The 21,316-nt window shown below is 34.1% G+C and overlaps 1 protein-coding gene across 1 annotated transcript in view; it reads left to right on the top strand.

Annotated features, from left to right (window-relative positions):
* The window catches only part of ACVR2A (activin A receptor type 2A), an 81,486-nt gene that overhangs the window by 43,611 nt on the left and 16,559 nt on the right, over nucleotides 1-21,316 (top strand). Inside the window, exons 2-4 of the mRNA XM_036926974.2 lie at nucleotides 1,834-2,041; nucleotides 4,745-4,854; nucleotides 5,025-5,179. Coding sequence (XP_036782869.1) covers nucleotides 1,834-2,041; nucleotides 4,745-4,854; nucleotides 5,025-5,179 — 473 coding nt within the window. The remainder of the gene's footprint in view (nucleotides 1-1,833; nucleotides 2,042-4,744; nucleotides 4,855-5,024; nucleotides 5,180-21,316) is intronic.

Raw genomic sequence — 21,316 nt, 5'->3', positions numbered from 1 at the left:
CTGGGCATGTGGTTATAGTAGTATGGTAGGTTAGGTATATGGTTAACTATAAGAAACTGTCAAACTGGCTTTCCAAAGTGGCTGGACCATCCCATAAATGCTTTTATAACATCACACATAAATCACCAATGTGTGAAAGTCCCAGTTGCAATACAAATTTAGCAACACTTGAGATTGTCTGTTTTTTGTTTTTAGTCATTCTAATTAATATTAGAATTAGTTTTAGTTTGCATTTCCCTAATGATTAATGATATTGACTATCTTTTCATGTAGCATTTTTCTATTCATATATCTTTGGTAAAGCATATTTTTGAATCTTTTGCCCATTAATAAGAAATTAGGTAGTGTTTTCTTCCTGAGTTGTGAGACATCTTTCTCACATATTTTGAATATTGGTTCCTTTATAGATTTATAATTTGCAAGTATTTTCTCCTTGTCTGTGACCTTTTTCCTTAATTTTAGAAGTTTAATTTTCATGAAGTTCAGTTTATCAGTTCTTTTTTTTGTGGCTCATGTGTTTTGTGTTCTAAGAAATCTTTCATAATTTAAGGTGACACAGATTTTTCATTTGTTCTTTCCCATAAGTTTTATAGTTTTAGGCTTTATTTTTAGATCTGTGATATGTTTAGAGTTAATTTTTATGGGCATGGGATATGAGTTGAAGTTCTTTTTTTTTTCCACATATGGATCTAGTTGTTACAGCATCATTTGTTGAAAAGACAGTTTTCTCTGTTGAATGCATTGTCACCTTTGCTGTATGTCAGTTGACCATATATGTCTGTGTATATTTGTGGATTCTCTATTCTGTCCCATTTATGCATGTATCTGTCTGTTCTGCCCATACCGTCTTGATTGCTGAAGCTTTATTGTAAGTCTTAAAAAATAAGTACTGTGAATTCTCTTTTGTACATCTTCAGAATTATTTTGAATATTCCACTTCCCTTGTTTTTCCATATAAGACAAGAGATAGTTTCTTAAAAGCTACAGTGCAGAATCTGAAACTATTAATGAACTTCTGTGTTCTGTAACTTTGAAATCTATTAGCCTGTCTTGAACATTGAATGGATTTTTTTTACCCATGAACGCTTTTATAGCATCACGTGTAATTCATCTGTAAAACATTGGTTCTCTGAATTATATAGACCTTCTAATTATTGGCACATTTCATTATTCAATATTTAAAAGTCCCATTTGTTAATATCACCACTAACCTCATCAGAAAATTCTTTAAATATTGGGCAGGTGTGATACAAATTTTCCAAAATTCTTATATTTGCTTGAAAACTCAAATTTTATCATTGGCAGTGCATATTGTCAGCTGCTTTTCTTGAAGCAACAGTTTTGCTTTGTTCATTTTTGAGAACATGTCTTCCAGGTAACCAAATCTGAATAATGATGGCTGGTTTAGTTCATAACCCAGTCATGCAAGGGCTTTTCACATTTCAGTATGCGGCAGAGCTTAGTTCCCATTTTTTCACATGGAGTATTGAAGAGAAGTATACTCAAATGCCAAAATTTTTAAAAATTAACAACTTTACTGCTTTTCATTAAGGGTATTCTTAAGTGAAGTGAAACTGGTCTTTTCCATAGACATTTGTGGTATATGTAGTCACTTTCTATTATTAGGTTTATTATACTTAGAGTACAGAGATTGACCTGGAAACCTAAACCCAATATTGTAACACTGGGAAGACAGTAAGTTATTGACATTTTTGGAACATCTGAGGTTGATACACTGGGAAACAATCTGTTATATTAAGAGCTCATAGTGTTACGTTAACTTGTATCTTAAGAGCTAATACAGTTGTATTAAGTTGTTTTATTACTTTGCAGGTGCTATACTTGGTAGATCAGAAACTCAGGAGTGTATTTTCTATAATGCTAATTGGGAAAGAGATAGAACTAATCGAACTGGTGTTGAACCCTGTTATGGTGATAAAGATAAACGGAGACATTGCTTTGCTACTTGGAAGAATATTTCTGGCTCCATTGAAATAGTGAAACAAGGTTGTTGGCTGGATGATATCAACTGTTATGACAGGTATTGAAACATTTTATTTTTTGTGAGAGTGTTAAATAATTTCACACCCCCTCCCCTTTTTAAAAGAGGAAAAAAGAGGAAAGATTAATGCATGGGTTTTCACTTTAATGTTTCTTTTTAAAGATGGGATTATTAAGGTCATTATAACATGCTCTAATAACAAGATATGCATTTTAAGGTAATAAATATGTAATGTTTATGTTTTATCTTTGATATACTTTGAACTATTTTTTTCCATATGTTTTTAGGATCATAAACTTTTTTTAAATACCCATTTTAAGGAAAAAGGATTTTAAAAACTGCTTTAAGAAAGTGTATATCTGTTGAAAATCTATCCTTGAGGAGAATAGAGCTGAATCATAGTATTTAATTTCATTTTAGTTTCCCTCTTTAGGTATCGGGAAGAAATTGATCTTACTACATTTTTATCTTTTTTTCTTGCAAAGTAGGCCTTTGTTCTTTACCCCAAGAGACATTTTAACTTGACATTCAGAATTACATCAGGACTAACACAGTTCTCATATAAAGCTACATTTTATTTAAGAGATCTTGCTTAAATTGTTTTATTCTGTACTAGAAATAAAATGTTATTGGCTGACTGTGATCTTTCTGTAAGGAGTCTCATAGATGGTGAGTTTAAGATCACTTAAACTGCCTGGGCCACAGGATTTCCACTGTGAGTGGGTGCTGATGACTGGCAGAGGCTGCAAAGTCCTAGATTACTAGACTTTGTGGAGCCAAAAAATAGTGATATACTCACAGAGCACTAGATATTTCCCGATCCATTTTCAGGAGCCTCAGTTGATTTACCATGAGTCTGCGGTTGGCTTACCATATGTGATTAATAGCAAAATGCATTGAATAAACCCATGAAAATTGAATTAGTTCTATAATCATGAGAAATTAAAACAGTCATTAGGTCTATTTTAGTATTTAGGGTATACTTCTAAATCTGTGAATTTTCCAGGGAATATTTCTCTATAATTGTACATTTCAGCTGCATTTCTGATTATTAGCCTTTCTGTTAACTGAGATAGGTGATCATCAAGTGATGATTTGGTATTATGAAATGTAAATAGGGCCAATAAGAAGACAGTATGGAGAGTCCTCAAAAAATTAAAAATAGAGCTACCATACTATCTAGCAGTTCTGGATGTTTATCTGAAGGAAGTGAAAATTCTAACATGGAAAGCATAGATGCACCCCTATGGACATTGCAGCATTATTTACATAAGCAAAGATATGGAAGTGTGTCCATCAATAGATGAATGGATAAACAAAATATAGTACATATACACAATGGAATATTAGCTGTAAGAAAGAAATCTTGCCATTTGCCACAACATGAATGGACCTTGAGGACATTATGCTAAGTGAAATAAGTCAGACAGAGGAAGACAAATACTGTATGAACTCACATGTGGAATCTTAAAAAAAAAAAAACAGAAATAAAAATGAACTTATACATACAGAGAAGCAACCATAGGTGGTTGCCAGAGCCAGGGTAGGAGTGGGAATAATGGGTGAAGGTGGTCAAAAGGTACAAATTTACAGTTATAAAACAAATAAGTCCTGGGGTATAGTGTATAGCATGGTGACTCTAGGTTAATAATACTTTATTGTATATTTGAAAGTTGTTAGGAGAATAGATCTTGAAAGTTATCACCACAAGGGAAAAAAAATTCATTGCTGTGTGGTGATGGATGTTAACTAGACATTGTTGTGTCATTTCACTATGTATACAAACATCCAATCATCCTGTTGTACACCTGAAACTAATATAATATTATATGTCAATCATATCTCAAAAAACAAAAAGGTAAGTAGGAAGAAATTGGGGGGAAAATGAGGTTTGGGGGTCATCTTTATCCAAAACTGTCTTTTATTTTTTAGGTGAAATTAGGGACTCATGTTCTTCTTGTAGTAAAAAGCTACTGGCTTCTCACCTAAAACCAGTATCACTGGAGTTTAAATATTGTAGATAATGGGGTGTGGGTCATTCAGTGCACACACTTGCTCTTATGGTGGCAGTTACTACACCAGCTTTGTTTCCAAAGGTTAGATGCTAATTAAAATGTGTGAATTTTTGTTTTTATGCTCTGAATTTGGTTAAAAAACAAGTATTAAGGATAGTAAGAGAAGAAAGAGAAAGGAAAACAAGATACAAGGAATATCGAAGTATTCGATATCAAAATACACTAAGTATATGTATTTATCTGTATATAATGTATATGTGTATGTATTTGTATGTACACAGATACCATTTATATACAGTGTTTAGCTTTTGTATTCATGGGAAATGGGAAAGCTGTATTTCCTGTGAGGAGGACCACTCCTATACCAAAGTTCTTTTTGGCTTTATGTTCCTCTTCCAGCTTTTCTAGTAATTAAAAATACAAACAAAAAAAAAGGTGGTTGCCTTAGATTGATCATTAAAAACCAAATTAAAGCAGTAGTCTCAAGGAGCTAATGTGATTGCAGTAAAATCAGCTGTTATTTTTTTCCTGATGTGATATTCAGTAACAGGTTTCCAGGAAGATTTTTGGCTTTTAGGAATTGGTTTTTGGGTATTAATAAAAATCTTGAAATTGACTATAAATGACTTATTCATGATTTAATCTGAGAGAAACTTTAAAAAGACACCTATTGTAGATGCAGTATAGTAATGTTGATTTTAATTATTTCTCCTTTGTTTGTTTGTAGGACTGATTGTATAGAAAAAAAAGACAGCCCTGAAGTATATTTTTGTTGCTGTGAGGGCAATATGTGTAACGAAAGGTTTTCTTACTTTCCAGAGATGGAAGTCACACAGCGTAAGTTCACAGGGAAAACATGTAGGTCTGTTCATCTGGCAGAATGAAAACAAAGCATATTTGTGTTGATGGAATAATTTACTACTACTTTTGCTTCTAAAATTTGACACTATAATAATTTATTGTGGAACTTAGTAGACTGAATTGTTTTTTTCCTTTCCTTTCAACAGCTACTTCAAATCCAGTTACACCTAAACCACCCTATTACAACATCTTGCTCTATTCCTTGGTGCCGCTTATGTTAATTGCAGGCATTGTCATTTGTGCATTTTGGGTATACAGGCATCATAAAATGGCCTACCCTCCTGTACTTGTTCCAACTCAAGTAAGTTATTGTCTTGTACTTTGTGCTGTCCTAAATTGTATATCTTAAAGATATATTAGTGTGGTGAAACCCTGTGGATTATTACAAATCATTTTTCTTTGGAGTTTTTAATGTTTATTGCTATGGGAACTGTAGCTAGTTTTGCAAACTTAACTAATTTGCTATGTCCTCAGCTTTTCTCACTTGAGGGTTGAGGGAAACTAGAATGTAGGGTATTCCCATTCCTCTTCTTTGGAGGGTTTTACTGTCATTGTAGTAGTGTGAGATAGACCCTCTTTATTTCTTGAGAAGTACTTCATGACGGAGAAGTGGTATCATAACCTTTCTTTTCCTTCCATTCTTTCCTCCGTTCCTAAATTTTTGTGCCTATTTTAAGATGACTTGCCAAAACATACTTTTAACATGGGGAGGCATCCAGTAAGGAAACCAAAAAAATGTGCAGAAGAGAGGTTTCACAAAGGCATCAGGAAGATGCATCCATAAAAATGTTGTTTTGGGGAAGAGGAGCAAACGAACAACCTTTCTCTAAATCTGTGAATTTTCCAGGGAATATTTCTCTATAATTGTACATTTTACAAGTTTTTGGTAGTTCCAAGTGTATTCTTTGTCTTTAAAGCATATCAAGTATGTACTGAAGACTGAAAACTTTTTTAATGCCCTTGATTCACACTCCCCTAACCCTGAATATATCTGAATGTACAGGTGTGGTGGTAGTAAGATTAAATTCCTGAAATTTTCCTCCTCTGTCATGTAGACAGTTGGCACTGGTGCAGTGCTTTATAAGGACATTTAACATAAGTAGTTGATAGTCTGTATTCTGAGGGAACGTGATGACTTTTGGTTGTATTGCTTGAGACATCTTTAATTTCTAGTTTTCACTGTGTTTATTTTAACTTTTAAGATCAGATTACCTTGACCTTTCTAAACTTCTTTGTTTAACATGGTTTCTCTAATACCAGTAGGATTAATGGTTAAATCTTGATAGAAGGAAATGGTAAAGCCCTATTGACCAAAACAACTTGTGCTCTTTAAGGTTTATTTATATAACATACTTCTTTCTCAGTACTCGTAGCAGTCTATACCCATTAGACCATCAATCTGCATAATCTTTGTTAAGATGTGTAGATGGAAAGATAAACCCAAAGGTAAAATACCTTATTCACTAAATTAGGTAAGCATACTATTCTGCACAGCTGAAATATTTTAACTTTTGAACATTAGTAACTCAGTTATAGATTTGTTAAAAATCATCTATAAAAAGTATTTTAAATAAAAAAATTAGTGTCTAATAAATATATATATAGTTTACTCCAAAAGGCCATAGGACACACTTTACCTTATTTGGTGGTAACTATTTTTTATTTAATATCTATGTTTAGAAAAGAGTGTTTAGTAGTATAGTAGTATCTGAATTTATCCTGTATTTGTGATATGACAGAAACAAACTAGAAACTACATTTAAAAACAAATTTGTTAGATTTCTTAATAGAACTTTAAAAAATTAATCTTATAGATGACATTGATTTGTATACAATATTGATATAAAAGTTTGGTTGGATTTTTTTTAAAGAGCTGGGTATCTTATATATGAGCCCACTTTATTTAGGAATGCTAATTAAGTCAAGGGTTTAGAATTTTTAAAAAGGAAAGACGTAATTATTATTCATAAATAACTAAGAACAGGGATTTTCAATGACTTTCTGTCTCTGGATTTTAGATAGTTGTTGCCATGTTAATATTATTTTACACATTTATTTAGTACTTGAATTGCTCTGTGGTAAATTCACATGAATTGTATGAATTACTTAAAAATTAGGAATAAATTTAAAGGTTTTGTGATGGAATAACTTGGCATTGTCAAGCTTTGTTATGAAAAAAATACAGGATTGACTTTATGCTTTCTGCCATAAATTATGTTATGTACAAGGGCATTGTCATTAGTGTGGAACTTCATTTATGTCATCTCTCACTGTGTCTCAAACAGTTCATAGTGCCATCCTTTAAATTTCATTTTTGGTGAGAGGTTTATGCAAACAAGTTCTGCAAGACTACTTAGTGGCCACCTTGCTACAAAATGCTTGGTTTTATCTCCTATTTTGAAATAATTATTAATAATAACATTGAGTGTTTATTGATTCACAGTGTGCTAGGGTACTGGTAAGTTAAATATACATATAAATACATAAATTATGTAAGAATATATAAAAACATAAAATATGTAAATTTTATTTGTCATGATTTCCAAATTGTTATAGGTATATAAGAGTCATCTTTGGAATTTGTTTAAAAAATACAAATTTCTGGACCACCCAGTGAAAGTATGGAATGGGCCTTGGAACATTGTTTCTAATAAGTTTCCCAGGTGATTTTGATGACCAGCCCTGTGAAAAGTACTGGTTTGGTTTTACCTCACAGGGCTGTTTATGTAGTATAACCTCCATTTTATAGATAAAGAAATTGAGACATAGCAAAGCTCATAAGGGTCTGAACTGGACTCTGAACCAAGGACTCTGTGACACTAAAGTTTTGCTCTTACTACTTATGCTGCCTCTTTTTTTCCAGAAAGCAGCTGGCCTCAGTTGTCTCAGATAATTCAGTAAACATCCTACCATCCTAAAGTCATTCTGTAGGCTAATTTACTTTCCTACCGTGGATTTGAATAGTTTGACTGCTAAAATGAGCAATAATATCATATGTCTCACACAGGAAAAATAAATCATAGATATATTGAAGAACCTATTCATGTGTTTTCCATTCATTGCATTTTTTGGCACATTTTAGCATAGGTTTATTAACATTGTTTGGGCTGTAGGTGAAGATTACTGTGCTTCTTAGTTGATAGTGCTAACATCTACTATTTATTCAAGACTTTTTCATGGAATAGGAGAAGTAGATAGGGGAAACACACTAAACCTTTGAAGTCTTAAGGTGACTTCTGTATTTCACCCTATATTCATGTCCCCATATTCAAAGGTTAGTTTCAAGACCAGTTAGGGAAAGATCTTACATTCTTGTTGTGTATTTCTGGACCATTCATCTCCAAATTCTCCAAACACTTTTAGACATTGACATAAAATTTGTCATTCCTTTTCTTAGGGAAACATTTCCTTAAAGCTTTGGCTAAAGGCTGACTTGAGAATTAACATGCAAAGACATACACAGACTGAAAGTAAAGGGATGGAAAAATATATTTCATGCAACTAATAGGGAGAAAAAGCAGGAGTTGCAGTTCTTATATCAGACAAAATAGACTTCAAAACAAAGAAAGTCACAAGAGACAAAGAAGGACATTACATAATGATAAAGGGTTCAGTCCAACAAGAGGATTTAATCATTATAAATATCTATGCACCCAACACAGGAGTCTCTACATATGTGAACAGATACTAACAGAATTAAAAAGGGGAAATAGAATGCGATGCATTCATTCTAGGAGACTTCAACATTCCACTCACTCCAAAGGACAGATTGACCATACAGAAAATAAGTAAAGAGACAGAGACATTGAACAACACATTAGAACAGATGGACCTAACAGATGTCTACAGAACTCTCCACCCAAAAGCAGCAGGATACACATTCTTCTCAAGTGCACATGGAACATTGTTAAGAATACATCATATATTAGGCCACAAAAAGAGCCTCAGTAAATTAAAAAAGAATGAAATTGTACCAACCAGCTTCTCAGACTACAAAGGTACGAAACTAGAAATAAATTATGCAAAGACGAAAAATCCCACAAACACAAGGAGGTTTAACAACATGCTCCTAAATAACCAATGGATCAATGACCAAATAAAAACAGATCAAGCAATATATGGAGACAAATTACAGTAGTAATTCAACACCGCAAAATCTGTGGGATGACACAGCAAAGGCCGTGCTAAGAGGGGGAGTATATTGCAATTCAGGCCTACCTGAGGAAAGAAGAACAATCCCATATGAACACTCTAAACTCACAATTAATGAAACTAGAAAAAGAAGAACAAAGGAGGCCCAAAGTTAGAAGAAGGAGGGACATAATAAAGATTAGTGAAGAAATAAATAAAATCTAGAAGAATAAAACAATAGAAAGAATTAATGAAAGCAGGAGCTGGTTCTTTGAGAAAATAAACTAAATAGATAAACCCCTAGCCAGACATATCAAGAAAAAAGAGAGTCTACCCAAATAAACAGAATCAGAAATGAGAAAGGAAAAATCACTATGGACACCACAGAAATGCAATGAATTATTAGAGAATACTATGAAAAATTATATGGTAACAAATTGGATAACCTAGAAGAAATGGACAACTTTCTAGAAAAATACAACCTTCCAAGGCTGACCCAGGAAGAAATAGAAAATCTGAACAGACCAATTACCAGCAACTTGAATTTGTAATAAAAAAACTACCTAAGAACAAAACTCCTGGACCAGATGGCTTCACTGCTGAATCTTACCAAACATTTAGTGAAGACCTAATACCCATCCTCCTTAAAGTTTTCCAAAAGTAGAAAAGGAGGAAATACTTTTTATGAGGCCAGCATCACTCTAATACCAAAACCAGGCAAAGACACCACAAAAAGAAAGCTATAGACAAATATCCCTGATAAACATAGATGCAAAAATACTCAACAAAATATTAGCAAACCAAATTCAAAATACATCAAAAAGATCATCCATCATGACCAGGTAGGATTTATTCCAGGGCAATGATCGTACAATATTTGAAAATCCATCAACATCATCCACCACATAAACAAAAAGAAGGAGAAAAACCACATGATCATCTCCATTGATGCCGAAAAAGCATTAGACAAAAATCTACATCCATTCATGATAAAAACTCTCAACAAAATAGGAATGAGGGCAAGTACCTCAACATAATGAAGGCCATATATGACAAAACCACAGCCAACATCATACTTAACAGTGAGAAGCTGACAGCCTTTACTTTAAGATTGGGAACAATAGAAGAATGCCCATTCTCTCCACTTTTAATCAACATAGTTCTGGAGGTCCTCACCACAGCAATCAGACAACAGAAAGAAAGAAAAGGCCATCCAGATTGGTAAAGAAGAAGTTAAACTGTCACTGTTTGCAGATGACATGATATTGTACATAAAAAACCCTAAAAAAATCCACTGCAAAACTACTAGATCTAATATCTGAATTCAGCAAAGTTGCAGGATACAAAATTAATACACAGAAATCTGTTGCAGTCCTATACATTAACGATGAAGAAGCAGAAAGAGAAATCAGGAAAATAATACCATTCACAATTGCATCAAAAAGAATAAAATACCTAGGAATAAACCTAACCAAGGAAGTGAAAGACCTATACTCTGAAAACTACAAGACACTCATGAGAGAAATGAAAGAAGATACCAATAAATGGAAATGCATCCCGTGCTCATGGATAGGAAGAATCAGTATTTTCAAAATGGCCATCCTGCCTAAAGCAATCTACAGATTCAATGCAATTCCTATGAAAATACAAACAGCATTCTTCAATGAACTAGCGCAGATAGTTCTAAAATTCATATGGAACCACAAAAGACCCCGAATAGCCAAAGCAATCCCGAGATGGAAGAATAAAGCTGGGGGGATTTTTGCTCCCTGACTTTAATGTTAAGCTCTACTACAAAGCCACAGTAATCAAGACAATTTGGTACTGGCACAAAAACAGAACCTAAGACCAATGGAACAGACTATAGAGAGCCCAGATATAAACCCAAGCATATATGGTCAATTAATGTACAATAAAGGATCCATGGACATGCAATGGGGAAATGATATCCCCTTCAACAACTTAGTGTTGGCTAAACTGGACAGCCAAATGCAAGACAATGAAACTGGATTATTGTCTAAACCCATACCCAAAAGTAAACTCAAAATGGATCAAAGTTCCTGAATGTAAATCATGAAACCATAAAACTCTTGGAGGAAAACATAGGCAAAAGTCTCCTGAATATAAAGATGAGCAACTTTCTCCTGAATGCATCTCTTTGGGCAAGGGAAACAAAAGCAAAAATGAACAAATGGGACTACATCAAGCTAAAAAGCTTCTGTACAGCAAAGGACATCAACAGCAGAACAAAAAGGCATCCTACACTATGGGAGAATATATTTGTAAATGACATAGCTGACAAGGGTTTAAAATCCAAAATATATAAAGAACTCATGCCTCAGCAACCAAAAAGTAAATAACCTGATTAAAAATCGTTGGAGGATATAAACAGACACTTCTCCAAAGAAGAAATTCAGATGACCAACAGGCACATGAAAAGATCCTCCACGTCACTAATTATCAGGGAAATGCAAAGTAAAAAACCACAATGAGATATCACTTCACACCAGTTAGGATGGCCAGCATCAAAAATACTAAGATCAACCAATGCTGGTGAAGATGTGGAGAAAAAGGAGCCCTCCTACACTGCTGGTGGGAATGTAAGCTAGTTCAACCATTGTGGAAAGCAATATGGAGGTTCCTCAAAAAACTAAAAATAGAAATACCATTTGACCCAGGAATTCCACTCCTAGGAATTTACCCAAAGAATACAAGTTCTCAGATTCAAAAAGACATACGCACCCCTATGTTTATTGCAGCACTATTTACAATAGCCAAGATATGGAGGCAACCTAAGTGACCATCAACAGATGAATGGATAAAGAAGACGTGGTACATATACACAATGGAATATTATTCAGCCATAAGAAGAAAACAAATCCTATCATTTGCAATAACATGGATGGAGCTGGAGGATATTATGCTCAGTGAAATAAGCCAGGCGGAAAGGACAAGTAGGAAATGATTTCCCTTGTTTGTGGAGTATAACAGTGAAGCAAAACTGGAGGAACAAAACAGCAGCAGACTCAAAGACTTCAGAAGGGACTAGCAGTTATCAAAGGGGAGGGGTCAGGGAGGACAGGTGGGGTGGAGGGGAGAAGGGGATTGAGGGGTATTATGATTGGCACACATGGTGTGTGGGGGATCCTGGGGAAGACAGCGTAGCACAGAGGAGGCAAGTAGTGACTTTGTGGCATCTTTCTATACTCATGGGCAGTGACTGCAATGGGATATGAGGGGGGGACTCAATAATATGGGTGAATGTAGTAACCATATTGTACTTCATGTGAAACCTTTGTAAGAGTGTATATCAATAATACGTTAATAAAAATAAAAGAATATTTATTAAATCTAGCTTAAACGCATTGAAAAAAGCAGTTTTAGTGTGTGTGTGTGTGTGTGTGTTTTTAAAATTAAAGCCATTCTTCTTTCGTTAGGACCTATAACTACTATCTTCCTAACATTGTTTCGTGCTATCACTGTCTTTCCTGCCATCGTGGATGAAATCCTTGAAGACAGCTACTTCTGTTCTTGGCCCTGTCATTTACCAGGTCCTGCTAGTCATTCACCTTTTCATTCTTTCTAATCTTATTGTAGTTCAGGACAGTATTACCCCTGAGGCTGACGTTATTTCTATCTCTTAGCTGGGCTTCTTCCAGTTCTTTCTCTTCATTTCTATTATTGCTGTAGGATAGCATTTTACATGGATAGCATTGTAGAATAGCATGTTACTTCTGTGCATAAAAATATTTGAGGGCTCTTAGCAGAGAATACAAGGATTGTAGCATGACATATGGCCATGCATACTTTGCTTTTTGATTTTTTTTTCCCATTACACACCAAGTCATCCATCGTATGCATTGAGAATGGTATTAGTTATGTACCATCCTTGAAAGAATTGAGAGAATAGTGCTCAAGTGAGTTTCCGACTTCTGTGATTCAGATGAATAACCCAAATTGAGAAAAACTGTATTCTGTGTACCTGTTTTATCCTCCTTTGACTATAAGTTTCTTGAAGACAATGTATGTATTGTAATCACTACTGTACCTCACACAGTATTTGTATGTAATAACCATTCTGTAAAGTGATGAATTGCTCAACTTAGTTGCATTTTGAGTTATACTGCGATGATAGTGCAGTATGCTCAGGGATTCATTTAATAAACATTCAGGTGCTTTAGGGCTTTGTTTTAAGAAATCCGATGCTGTATTTCTTGGGGGTGAAATAAGTTGAAGTGTTTCAGACTTTTTAAAGAAAATGCCATTATTCAATTCTTTCCATAATCACATGCTTGAAGCATCCTTTTAATTTGCATCACCTAAATCCCTTTTCTTTTAGCTGTGCTGGAACTACCTTGCCACATGTAATAAAGTGGTCTTATAATCTACAGTGAATAAACTGAATGCAAACTGGTTTTTGTAGTCTCAGTGAGTCATGAATATGAGGGACTCTATTTTTAAGAAGTCTTATTGTAACTAGAGTTAATGTGGCTTTAATACAACTATTTGTATCATTTTCATAACCATATGTGAACTTAAGTTTCCTGCTCTTTATGAGCTACATTTGTGCTGATAAAACATACCACTTGATAAGAAAATAGATTTTAGGGGCTATAAATTACCTACTTTTAACAAGCTGTGGTTAGCTTCTTGTTCATTTATAAGAGTAAAATAGCACTGCAGTTTGTGACATTAATGCTTTTTAAAAATGATTATCAGTCTCTTCAGTGCTTGCATCGTGAAATTTTGTCTCAGTTTTGGTCTGATGGGGAGGAAAGGCTTTCAGGTGTTTAGGACACTGAGTTGGGCATACAGAATAGTCCTGTTGACCTTAATATTAAAGTAATAATAGGTTGTCATTTCATGCTTTGTCGAATTGCTATCCACTGAGATACCAAGCCATCTGTGAAAATGCTTGCAACAATTTTCCTGTTGAACATGAGTCTATGTATGTACACATTTAAAATGATAACGGAATGGGGGAGCATCACATCATTCAGCCAACTCAGTTTGGGAAGGTGTGTTGCTTCATTATTTGGGGAGGATGCAGGGGAAGTTTACTAAGTATTACTAAGTATTCACTATGCTAATATTAAGTTATACTTGCAAAATAACTATTACATCCATAGAAGCACATCTTGAAATAGGCTGACTGCTAAGTGGTTGGAGTTTATGAACACATTTGCTTTTCTCTCTCCTTTTAAATTCTCTTCCGTTTAAAAATAAATTATAAATACTTAACAAGAGAAATTATAGAGAAAGGAGTTTGTCCACAAAGGAGAGAGAAGCATTTGTTTGTCCTCTTTTTCCTTTATCACTTTACTGAAATAGCCAATTTTAACAAATTGATGTGTATCTTTAACACCTGTCTCTAATCTCATTTGAGTATATGCTTTTTTTTTTTATAAAGTATAAAATATTGTCCCACCACTGGTTTCTTTCAGTTTAACAGTATACTGAGGACAGCTTTTCAGCTCAATACTCTTAATATATCTCATTCTGATTAAATGTTTTTAAGTGAATTCAGTGGAGCTTTAGTGATGTTTAATAAAACATCAAAATTTGATGTTTTATAAGCTTAAAGTTTGTGTTAGGTTTCTGCTAAGAGCCAGAACCTGCATTTCACAAATATTTTTAACTGCATTATTTCAGCATATTTAAAATGCAGTGATATAATTCTATTGTCTCATGCTTGAACATCTCTTTTTTTTTTGGGTGATATATGCCTCAAAAATAGTACAGGACTACTACGGATACCTCTTTTGTACAATTTGTGTGTGATTATTTTTATATTGATTACCTGAATTACAATTTATTTTATTTATACTTCTAAACTGTGAGGAGAAGTGTCATAAATTATCCACAGTCAAGTATCTTGAACAAAAGTTACTCTCATTTAATGGATATAAGTTGTTTCACAACAAATGCACAGATAGGCGCACTTGGAGACTGACTGAAATTCTGTGTCCAAAGGCACAAAAGAAGTGAAGGAGAGAAGGACAAATTAAAAGATTTATCAAAAGTTTAAAACAAAGCTGCACATTAAAATTAAAGCACCTTTCTTCTAAAAATGAATTCCACTTAAACTTAAAAATCTTGAGTTCAGTTTTCCTCTGGCTTGTGGTGAGTCCCATCTACCAGTTTACAGATGGGACCAATGAATATAGACCAGAGTAGGTAGTTCCTCCCTTGTCTCATGTGGCAAGAAGATGGTAGATTGGGAGAAGTGAGTTTGCTTTTCTCTCTCTTCTTTGGCTCCTGGACCTTGTTCTAGATGTTTCTTCATTCCTGGCTACTTCATTGTTGTCAAATATTTTTCTATTAATTTGAGATAATAAAAATGAAAGTCCGTTTGTTAATGAAAACTTGGCTGGGAGGGGTTTTTGTTCGGTTTGGTTTTTGCTTGCCCGCTCCCCCAGTGTTTGTGTGCCTTCTGTGTGCCCGGCACCATGCTGGATGAATAGTGGGAAAGTGGTGCAGGGACAGTCCTTGTTGGCCCTCTTGGAGCCCACAGTTAATATGTAGAACTAAAAATAGATTGATTGGTTGGTTGATTGACTCTGTAGCTTCAAATGAGGAGTAAATTGAATAAGAAGGGGGCTGCTTCAGCAATTTGGGGCATAAATGAAGGAAAGGAAGAGAAATGTCTGATTCCAGTTCTGTAATGATTGGGAGAAGAGCAACATGCTGATGTTAAGTGCTCAATAAATTAGCTGTTACTGCTAACAGAGCAACTACTTCAAAACTTTAGTGAAAAGGAATCATTTTTATTTGAAACTATTATAGATAGGTGCATACACACATACACATATAAATGAGTCAATAATTTGAAATTAATTTAGCATAGTAAAATATTTCGAGTACTTTATCAAGCACTATACAGAGCACTTTATACATATGAACTCATTTAATCTTTTAATACCCCATGCTCTAGGTTCTGTTTTATTAAGTCTGTTTTATAGATAAGAAACTCGAGGCACTGATAGGTGATGTGACTTGTTCTAGTGTCGGTCTGCTGAGTGGCAAAGCCTAGACATTTATATTCAAAGACAATTATCCATTGACGTAATTTTAATAGAATGGCTTATTTCAGTAAAATTAGGTGGGGTCCGTTAAAAAAACTAAAGCAGGATAAAAGGAGGGATCAGAGCACATAAATTTTAAATAGTTTTTATAGTGAGTATGTTTAGCCTTGTAAGTAAACATAACCATTTATCACATCACAGTTTATTAATGTATGGCATGGTCCTTTTCCATGTTTTCAGCTTTGCTTGGAGGATACAAATGCTAAACTAAATAAAAATAAATTTTCTTTTTATACCCCATGATAAGTGTGATGCTTCTAAGCAGCAGCCAAAGGAGAGCGGGCATATCTACATCTCTCAGGGCTCTTAACCCCAGTGCTCTTCCCTGAGGGGCCAGCTGCTTCTTAGGGACTTACCCGGAACTCTCATTTCATCGACATTCATCTTCCTTTGCTTAGTTTCAGGAGGAGCTTGATGAAAGGAGCTGTAGGAAGTAGGAGTTGATAAATCCCAAAGGAACTTTGAAGGCCTAATTGGGTAGAACCATGGCTGTGCACTTGATGGTATCAATATTATTGAGTCTGTTCATGGATAATGTCTTGCTTTACCTCTCTCAGAAACATTTGTCTTGATGTACACATTGTACTGTTTCTTTAGAGTCTATATCTGTCTTCTTGGCAATACTCTTTTTTTAAATTAGCAATTTTAAAATTTCTTTGTAAGATAATTAGATGACTAAGATGAGAAGAATTCAGAATTTGTCAGTTTTCAAATTCTTTGGGTAAGAGGTTCTTGATTCTTTGGTAGTTGTAAGAAGTTGTTGACTAAGTTAATCAAATATATATATATATATGTATATAAATCTTGGAGTGGTTTAAGTAATAAATAAGAAAAGTCTTATAGTGTGTATCATATATGTTCATTTGTACTATATAAATGAGTGAAGTCTGTATTTCTATTAAGATTCTTTGTATTCCAGTTCTGTATATCTAACTGCCTAGTAAATATCTCCACTTGAAGTCTCTAAGCACTTAACATTCATGGGTAATGATCTTCTTTCTCAAACCTAGTTCTCAGTAAATGGAACTGTTAACCATGTGGTTGCAAAGGTCAGAAACCCAGGATGTGTTCCAGTGCTGCTTTCCCGCCTAATCTGCTTCCCTCTAGTACTTAATCCATTTCTCAAGGATCCTTTCCTCAGGAAAACCCTCTCTTATTGAACATGCCAGTGGAAGTCAGGTTTCTCCTTACGGGTGTCAAGGTACTGAATTCCTTTCTCTTGCTCTGATTTTACAACTATGCGCTCATTAGAGTGGTGTCTTTGGTTAGTCTGTCAGTGGGCACCATGAGAGCCCAGGTAGGCAGTGCTGGGCACAAACTAGGCACTCAGGAAAGATCTGTTGAATGAAATGGATAATCACTCTTCTTTTTTTTTTTTCCAGATGTTTGGCAATAGTTAATTTCTTTCCCCTTTAAATAGCAAGTCTCTCTCTCATCCAGCAAGCTAATTATTTGACATTATTGTGCTGTTTGGTTTTTACTGCTATTTCCAGTTACAGTACATGAAAATCAAGTTACATTTTCCATGCTGTGAATCCAAACTGTTTTGTTTGGTTACTTTTCATATATGCCTCTATTTCAGTGAATTTTATTTGTTTGGATTCTATTTTTTGATCTTTCATTTTGTTACATAGTTTATACATTGAGGCCTGTTCTTGGTGTCTGTTTAGCCTGGGTCATTGTATAGCTTATGCTAATGTTTATTTATTGAGAAGTAAATATATTGAGCAAATACATATTTTTTGGTAAAATGGCATGGATAGCACCTATTTGCACAGTGTTATTACAGTGGCATCTTTATAAAAGCACCTGTTTGAAAACAAAACTTGAGAGATGTTTAAGCCTTGGGAAGCTATTATCTAGTTATTCATCTGGCACGTATTTCTTCCAAGGGATGAGTTTTACTCTGTAGTACTGATAAGATATTTGATAGTAGGATTAGCTAAGCCTTTTAGATGAATTATAAATAGTTGTGAATCATCACAGGAAAAAACCAAGAAGGATGAAAAAGTAGTTAAGCAGTTGGTGCAAATAAATAAGTTTTCAAATCTTCATCAGTGCTGTTGTTCTCTGTAGAAATATTGGAAACTGGAAAATATAATCAGTGATTGGAGGGATTCATAGCCTTCTTTTACACCAGTGACAGTACTTCCCTTATTTTTAATTTTGGACCCTTCCCAATTTTGGGATGCTTGGGAAATGAAAATCTTGTTCTCTCTGAGTAAGTGAGAATCCTCAGACTGTAAAGTAAGTATGAATACTTGTTCCCAGGGTCACCACTGCTCAACTTCTTCACTCTTAATGTGACTAGACAAGTAAGTTAACAAGACACCTGGTCTGTCATTAATGTTCTACTTCTGATCCTATTTTTCCCATCTGTCCTCTTGTCCAAGTATATTATTTATGTTGCACACATTCACAAAGGCACCAGGAACACTGTTCTATTACAGTTCTGCTTTCTTCCATGAAAGAAGAGGAAAGCAGTTCAGGAAGCAGGAGATTCTAGAGTCTTAAGACAACTGTCAAGAGTTGGCCTGAGAAAACCATGTAACAGTTTCTTCAGTGCTGGTCTTAGCAGTTTTTGTTAAAGGCAATACTGCCCCCTGGTGTCCAGAAACCAATTCCAGCACCCATCTTCTCAATTAAAATTGCTTCTTTTATCTGTAAGTTTAGACTCTAGACCTTCTTAGAAAAATAAGTAACAATTATTTAAGACTTAGTTTAGTTTATTTGCTGGCTTAAAGTCCGTTGGATAACAACTTGGGGTTATACTAGAGTCATCTATATAATAATAGCTCTTGTCGGCCTGGTAATGTCCAAGATACATGTTTTTTTGTATTACTTTCCTCTGTTTATAAGGAAAGTGTTCCTAATCCTTATTTTAAAACTATGATACATTGGATCATTGCCAAATTTTAAAAAGCTAAATCATTGTTCTTCTTCATTCACTTTTGTAACTGATGTGTCATTTTTCATTTCATTCTGAATATAAATCGTAATTTCTTTTGCCTGTGTTTTTTCTTCACAAGCACGCCTTTCATATAATGATAGAGGTAAGATGCATTGATGTTTGTTTTATGGTTGTGGAACTTTTTGTGGATGCATACTAAACATTCTGTTCTTAGATTTTTTGTTGTTTTGTTGCTTTATTGTGCATCATTTCTAGTTTATACATTTTTGTTATGAAGCTGTTTTTGTTTTTTTTTACCACTTTCAGTATTTTTTTTTAAATAGTGATTGATTTGCCCTAGTAGTAGTTTTTGGCTTTAAAAGATTGTTGATAGTTTTTGTACTTATCTAAAGTGGAATGTAGAAACAACTGTTTTAGTTGATAGACGTTAACACCTAATGGCTAGATTTTTAGCCTTAAAAACCTTGTATTGTGTAATTTTTATAATACTTCATTAGCTTAAATGTCCAGCATGTGCTGCTTATTTTTACAGGGACTGACTTTGTTGTTGAACTCACTATCTTTTAATGTGAAATACATGTTTTAGATAGTTTCACTCATCTTGGGCACTTTTCACAAGTGGATTAGCTAGAGAAGTATAACTTGATTTCTTGCTGTCTGGAGGTTTAAGACTTATTTAGAATTCACCCTTCACATGGAGAACTCAGAACAAGTAAAATGATCACAGACTGCTTTGTAGACTCTTCACTTTTAATGATTTATTCCAATATTGGTTGTAATAATGGTATTGGGGAGTGGTGTTGGGGTGAGGGGCACTTCTTCCAGTTATTGTTGTTTGTTGCTTTTCAACTTGTCTTCTGATGCCATAACTTTCACATATAAATGGATAAAGAAGAGATGTAATCGGAGCCAGTCTAAGCATATCTTTTTAACTGTTCAAAACAGCACAGATACTGCAAGAGAACTGGAGACTTAGGGAAAGTTTTCAGAAATTCTTCAGTCTTTATAGTTGTCTCCCAAAAGTGTTTTTCTGTGTAGCAGGGTAGAGACATTTTTTAAGGATAGCATCAGAATGTTGTTTTATTTTGAAGTTTAAGTCTGAATTTGTCTTCCCAGGTGCTCATTTATTTTAAAGGTATAAATCTTTATTCCTAGAATCAAGCATTGAGTTTTTGTGGATAAATTAGTATAATGATGCTGGTAAACTGAAAGTCATTTATAATATTCTTAGGTTGTAAGATAACTGAAAGCTAGGTATTAGAGATGCAGTTAAAGCTTCCTGTAAATCTAATGAAGAGCTATAAAGTGTGAAATAGAATATTATAGTCATTTTTCATTAAAAAAGCAAAAAGGTGTATTGATTGGTGTTATAGATTTTATGCAGTAATAACCCGTGTTACAGAGTTACTCATTTTTAAACCCAGCCTTTTAAGCATTATTGAATATTATTTGAAAACATGCAATTTCTAAAAGATTTGATACTCTGTAGGAACATCCCTTTGCAAAACCTTTTCTCACCTTTTGAAAACTGGCCAGTGTTTTCCTTAATTTTAAGTTTTTTACTTTCAAGTATTTCTGACAACAGTATGTTTTCAGGCTGTTAGGATATAATGTTGAATATAATGATAATATTAACAGAGTGATGTAAGGTTTCTTACTGAAATAATGGTAACTTAGAAACTTGCTGAACAGAGCCTTGGGAATTTATGGGAACCTTGAAGTTTATCTGTGCATTTGGAAAATATTCAGTGATTCTTTTCTGTAAACACAGACATTGAAAATTGTCATATGTTTCCTAAAGTTAGGGTTAATACTACTCCAAAATCTTATTTTGAACTGACACTGTCTTAATTTGAGATGTGGATGAAGTCATTAAATCCTATTTTATAAACTGAATCATATCCATGTGGTTGGTACTCTTTAGAACAGAATGGGTTAATGTGTATGTTGTCTAGAGGGATACTATCAGTCAGTTTATATAAAAGTTAGAGTGTTTATATTTAGAGCCATACTATTCTTTACCTGGTTATTTTCCCTCTTCAGCTTTCAGCCCATATCTACAAATTTTAGCTTTTGACATCCTGCTTTGAAAACTTGACTTCTCTAACTTAATCTAACTTATCTCTAAAGGAGGGGAATCTATTTTTATACTTAACGTTTTACAAACTGAACATTTTCTGTTTAGTTGGCATGATTATTCTTTTATGCAGTTATCCAGTAGTTCTTGGACTTTGTGCATGAGTGGTTTCCTTTGCATCCAGAAGTGTAGTTTTCAACCTTTTTCCCTCCTGTCTCTACATTCGCATAAGCA

This window comes from Manis pentadactyla, chromosome 8 (assembly GCF_030020395.1).
Source record: "Manis pentadactyla isolate mManPen7 chromosome 8, mManPen7.hap1, whole genome shotgun sequence".
Lineage (NCBI taxonomy): Eukaryota > Metazoa > Chordata > Mammalia > Pholidota > Manidae > Manis > Manis pentadactyla.
The sequence above is the reverse complement of the archived record's forward strand: the minus strand, read 5'-3'. Positions and strand labels throughout refer to the sequence as shown.